Consider the following 5,325-nt stretch of genomic DNA (forward strand, 5'->3'; position numbering starts at 1 on the left):
TGATGGGGAAGTTGAGAGCAAGGAGGCCATGGAAAGGTACAGTCCAGTAGCTGCTGAGGTGTTATGGTCCAGAAGCCCTGTGTGCCCAGTGTCCCGTCTGTGTTGGTTTGTGTATTTTCAATATGCACAGTAGGGGGCTTGCAAAATATGTTCACCCCGTGACAGAGGACCTGAATCTTCTGGTCACTTGTCCCCTTCCACTGTTCTTGGGATTTCTCTGGGATGTTCTAATTCAAAGGAAGCTTTTACTTTGAAAGCTTCAAAAGTCATTTTACTCTACAGATTATATATAGAATGAGAGGCTTGCTGACTCTTAGCTCCCATTGCTCTTAAGCCACTCAACTTGTTCTTGCTGGTAAAATGTATGTGAATTGGAGAGGTTATTTCTAGGTATGGTGTTTGTATTAGATGTTATTCTTTTATTCATTCTTATTCAACAAATATGCACTAAATACTCACTAGATGCCAGGGGTATATGGGTGAACCACCTGTTCAGAGCTTGTGCAAAGCCTTGGTCCTGAGGGATCGGAGCCCTATGCTTTGGGCCCTGAGTGGAACCACAAACACAGGCAGTGCTGAGGGCCGTGTTCTTGTCCCGCCTGAGGCTCTCTGGGAGACGGTTCTATGACAACCTGCCTTGGCTGAGGCTCTTTTGGTTGAATCTCTAAGTACAGCAGCACAAGCCAACGCCTCCTGTTGAGTAATATAGCCTGGAGGGAAGAAATGAGATAAACCTCACAGTCAACAGTTTTACAAAACAAACAGTTCTGCAAATATCCACATATGCACAAAATTCCTTCTACTTTGTAGGGTAGAAACAATTATGTTTAGCACACTCAGATTGTATACTTTTTCAGGATATGAAGTATATTTTTCTTCTGCTGCATTTCTCATTTAATAAGTTAATAAATAGTCATTGATTAACACAACAAATTATTTGGAGAGGAACTTGAGCCATGTGGAATCTTCACATGAATTGCTTATCTTCAATATCAAAACTTTCTTCAAATAGAAACAGATATATTCAATCTCTCTCTGTTTTTAAAGTGTAGTCTGCAGACCACGCACTACAGAATCATTTGGCTGAGGCCACATTAGTAATGCTTTTTAAAAATGCAGATTTCTGACTCTATTCCAAAGAACTTCTGAGTCAGAAACAGAGAGTTAGGCTTGGAGTCTGTATTTTAATAACATAGACAGGTGGGTTTTACGTGCTCTAAATGTTGCATATCTCTGTTTCTGGTTTCATTGGCCTCTATGCAATTTTACTCTACAAACAAAGCTACCAGATGATGCCTCTGTAACCCTTCAGGACAAGCATGGGGACCAGGCTAAACCCTGGCTCTGCCATTTACTAGTTGCATGACCCTGGTCAAGTTATTTAAGTTACTCATGTCTCAATTTCCATCTCTGTAAAATGTGGGTTATAAAGGCACCATGTAGAGGTGTTTGAGTTTTAAATAAGACAATACATGTAGAGCACTTTGAACTATGCTTGGCACGTAGGAAGCCCTAATAAAAGGTAGCTATTGTTGTTATTGTTCTTGATATTAAATCATTTGCAAAAACCATGTTTTCCTTTTGTGCAAATACAGGAACAATACTAATAAGGTAGATGCTAATGCCAAGTGAGTGTTTACAGAAGAAAGGACCTGTTGTAGTTAGAAGAGTGTAATAAGGGGGAACTGGAGACTGAAAACATCTCCTGGAAGAAAAGAGATTTAGTAATAACTACACCTTTCTGTAGGTTGTTGCTTATGGTCTGTGAAAGTTTTTCACAACCATTCTTTCATTTATGGTTCATAGAATCCCATGAGGTTGGTGGAAGAAGAGAGACGGCAGAGTATGGGGTGAAGGTGCATGGTCTTTGGGGTGATGGTCCTAACTGACATTTACTCTCTGTATGATCTTCTTCAAGTCACATAACCTATCTGAGCTGCAGTTTCCCACAACAGTAAAGTGGGGGAGAAAATGAAATATTCTATGTAGAGCTCATAGCACAATGTTGGAAACATGGTAAATACTCAATAAATATAAATATTATTGCTGTGAGTCAAACAAGCGTTTGAGTCTGCACAACCAGCAATGGGCTGAGCTGTGGTTTGAGCCTGGACCATCTGCCTAAGCCCATTGCCAGTTCTACTAGATCAAGTTCTTGCAAATCTCAGAGAGCTGTTGACATTTTATAACAAACCATACTCCAATTTCTTTAAGTCCTCTTAATTTCCCCATAAAAGCTTGCTTTTTATTGTCAGAGATAATCATTTTTAAATTGACCTGCCAACCATGCTGATAAAATATCAGGCTGACAGAGGCCATTCTACTTGAATTATTTATCTGGAAACTTGACTTCTAGCTGCAACATACGAGTCCCTTCCTGAGATGCCTGGTTCAGGTCAGGTAGTTAAACTCACCAAGCAGCTGCTGTTGCTGAAGGCCATGAACATAGCAGGTCTGCAGGGCCACCCACTGGGCCCTGGGATTGTAAATCCTCATGATGCTGTAAAAGTAGCGCTGCTGCCCTTGGGTTAGGTCCTGTCAGAGCAGAGCAGGTGATTTTGATGAGTCGGTGGAATTCGATAGGATTAGAGTGTGATGTATTCAACGCTGACTTCCACAGAAATAAGATGCTTCTCTCTCTCTCTCTCTCTCTCTCTCTCACCTCCCTTAGTTTACTTAAACAGTCTTCCTCTGACATGTGTAGTGGTGAAAATGAGTTAAAAGAAGATTCTAGGTACGTAGGTCAAAGTATTGGGCTGAGGGAGATCCAAGGATTTTCAATATCTGATAACTGTACTGATCTATTATAAACCTTGTTGAGGAAGGTAGGCTATGAGAATCTACACAGGGCCTGAAGTGTGCCAGGCTCTGGAGGGTAAAAGAGTACTTTCCACTGAGAGTTCTCAGTGAGTGGGGGAGAGAGCTAGGTAGATAAGTAGATGGGTAATGTGATAAGGGTGCAAGGTCATTAGTGAAAAGGTGCTATGAAAACAGAGAAGGAAAACAAGCTCTGTGTTAGCAGTCAAGGAAGATTCCTGAAAGAGATGACCAACACGTCTGAGTCTTCCAGGTGAGGAGGGATTCCCTAAAGGGACTAGAATACTGGTTCCTAAAAGGCATCAGCATCACCTAGGAATTTGTTAGAAATGCAGATTCTCAGGTCTCACCCCAGACCTACAGAATCAGAAACTCTTGGGAGTGGGGCCCAGCCCTCTGGTACCCTCCAGGTGCTTTTGATACACGCACAGTAAAATTTGGGAACCACTGGGCTAGAAGGAGAAGAAAGGCTGATTAGAGGGAGAAAGTGGTACAGATTTTCTAATGGGACACAAAATATCTGAATATATTGGGAACTAGACTTTCGGCTTTTTTTTACTTTAATCAGCATATAGAGTCTAAGCTGGCAAAGCCTCTAGAGTAAGTAAGGCAGGGGAAGATCATGGACGCCTTTTCTACTATACTAAGAGTTTAAAGATTACCTTTTATGTGAGGAACGTTGGTCTTTATTTAAAGCAGTGGTTATCAACACGAGTGATTTTGACCCTGAAGGGACGTGTGGCAATGTCTGGAGAAATTTTTGGTTGTCACAAATGGTGGGAGGGAGGATGGATGCCACCGGCATTCAGTTGGGGGGAGGCCAGGGAGGCTGCTGAATAGACTACGGAGCATGAGACAGCCTCCCAGTTCCCTGCAACCAAGAATTACTCAGCCCCAAATGCCATTCTTTAAGCTGACCAGATCTGCATTTTACAAAGATCGCTGTGGCCCTGCTGTGGACAATGGCCTCAAGGGAAGACAGACCACTGGTAGGGAGACCATTTAGGAAGCTACCATCTAGTGCTAGGGAGGAACAAGAAGGGCTGGACTACAATTACTTTTATATACCTGATATACCATAAGTGCTCAGTATATTGAGATGGGGAAACAGAGATAGTGGCATCAACATTTTAGAAAAATCAAGAAAAAATAAGTTCCCCTTAGGCTAAAAAATTCAAAACAATGACAGAATTTCAAAACTAGTTGATAACCATGTAATACAAGCTAAACTTAAGATAAATATATATAAGCTAAGTGAATTTTATCTGCTAGAAATTTTGTGTGAAGTTGACATCTGTGAGTCAGATTTTTTTGGCATCTAGAGACCTTAAACTTGATATTAAAAATATGTTCAGAGGGAAAGTAGCTGAGCCAAGTACTTCGCACTTTGAGACATCATTTTAGCTTTACAGTTTCTGAATTAGATGTTTTAAAAGATAATATATTTGAAGAAGAGAATAGATCCCTAAGTAAGACTTTTCAAATGATTGAGAACAATATAACAGGAAAATTGCAAGCCATTTCAAGAGCAAAGTGCAATGGGAGTTTCCATTATATAAGATAAAGGTTTAAAATTTATGGTTTTATTTTACAAGGGAAAAAAAATGCCTAGTTCTCTTCCTTAGTAGAACTCTCAACTTCCTAAATGAGTAGTAACAGATAACATTTTTAATATTCTTACTGTGTTGCTTAGCCTTCCTTGAGGAGAAGGAAGAGCTCCTGAAGTGGGATGGGTGTAGAATTAGATCATCCAAGTGCTCATTCATTCTCTCACACACATGGTCGACATGCACCGAGGGCCTCTGTTGGGCCCAATGTTTTCCCTAATGCAGGGTAAACAAAGAGCCAAGAAACCCTCAACCCTTGAAGAAGAGACAGAGAAGGTCCCTCCATCTGTGAATAATATGCTTGTACCTTCAGCAGTGAAGTATCAGAGACAGAGTGAGGGACTCGAATGCAAGGAATCTGTGGAACATTCCGTAGCTTTTGTTGTCTTTTCTGTTTTCCTCCCATCTTCATCCTGTACCTCCAAGGAACAACAAAGCATAACATAAAATTTCATTTTGTTCAACCAATTTTGGGGATGTACCTAAGTAAGTAAGCAGGCAAACAAGTAAATAAATAAACAAATAGATAAATATTATTTATTTCAAGGGATAAGACATTTTCTCAAATGTTTCCAGGGAATTAGACCTCACCAGACTTCTTAGTTCTCCACTTTTCCCAATTCTTACCCCTTACTTACCGAAGGAATAATTCAGAGCCCTTTGTCTTTCTGCTTCACTCTGCCTTTGGAACAGGTGGGTTGTAGAACCACACCAGGTCATAACAGTTATTTCTTGATAATTTAAAATAATAATTATTGCTTCATCTGATTCTAAAAGTAATATATGTCATTTTTGAAAATTTGGAAAAATTTAAAAATTGAAGAGGAAATAAGATCATCCATAATTTAACAGTGCATAGCTATTGTTGGCATTTGATTGATTCCATTTTATATCTTTTTTC

The 5,325-nt window shown here is 40.1% G+C and overlaps 1 protein-coding gene across 1 annotated transcript; it reads right to left on the bottom strand.

Moving 5' to 3' along the window:
• Positions 1-492: 492 nt before the first annotated feature.
• On the bottom strand, positions 493-4,836 carry FAM216B (family with sequence similarity 216 member B). Its single transcript, XM_068526290.1, has 3 exons — positions 4,732-4,836; positions 2,415-2,535; positions 493-710 (listed from the first exon to the last, which is right to left on the bottom strand). The coding sequence occupies exons 1-3, from the start codon at positions 4,834-4,836 to the stop codon at positions 493-495; spliced, it is 444 nt and encodes a 147-aa protein (XP_068382391.1).
• Between the last annotated feature and the right edge of the window lie 489 nt (positions 4,837-5,325).

Source organism: Eschrichtius robustus, chromosome 18 (genome assembly GCF_028021215.1).
Source record: "Eschrichtius robustus isolate mEscRob2 chromosome 18, mEscRob2.pri, whole genome shotgun sequence".
Classification (NCBI taxonomy): domain Eukaryota; kingdom Metazoa; phylum Chordata; class Mammalia; order Artiodactyla; family Eschrichtiidae; genus Eschrichtius; species Eschrichtius robustus.

Bases quoted from the DNA above. Each gene is read 5' to 3' on its own strand.
- FAM216B (XM_068526290.1), bottom strand. From the start codon at position 4,836: ATGAAGATGGGAGGAAAACAGAAAAGACAACAAAAGCTACGGAATGTT. The intron at 2,536-4,731 runs GTACAAGCATAT...CTGCTCTGACAG, and splicing joins CTGATACTTCACTGCTGAAG to GACCTAACCCAAGGGCAGCA. The intron at 711-2,414 runs GTGAGTTTAACT...TCTTCCCTCCAG, and splicing joins TCAGCAACAGCAGCTGCTTG to GCTATATTACTCAACAGGAG.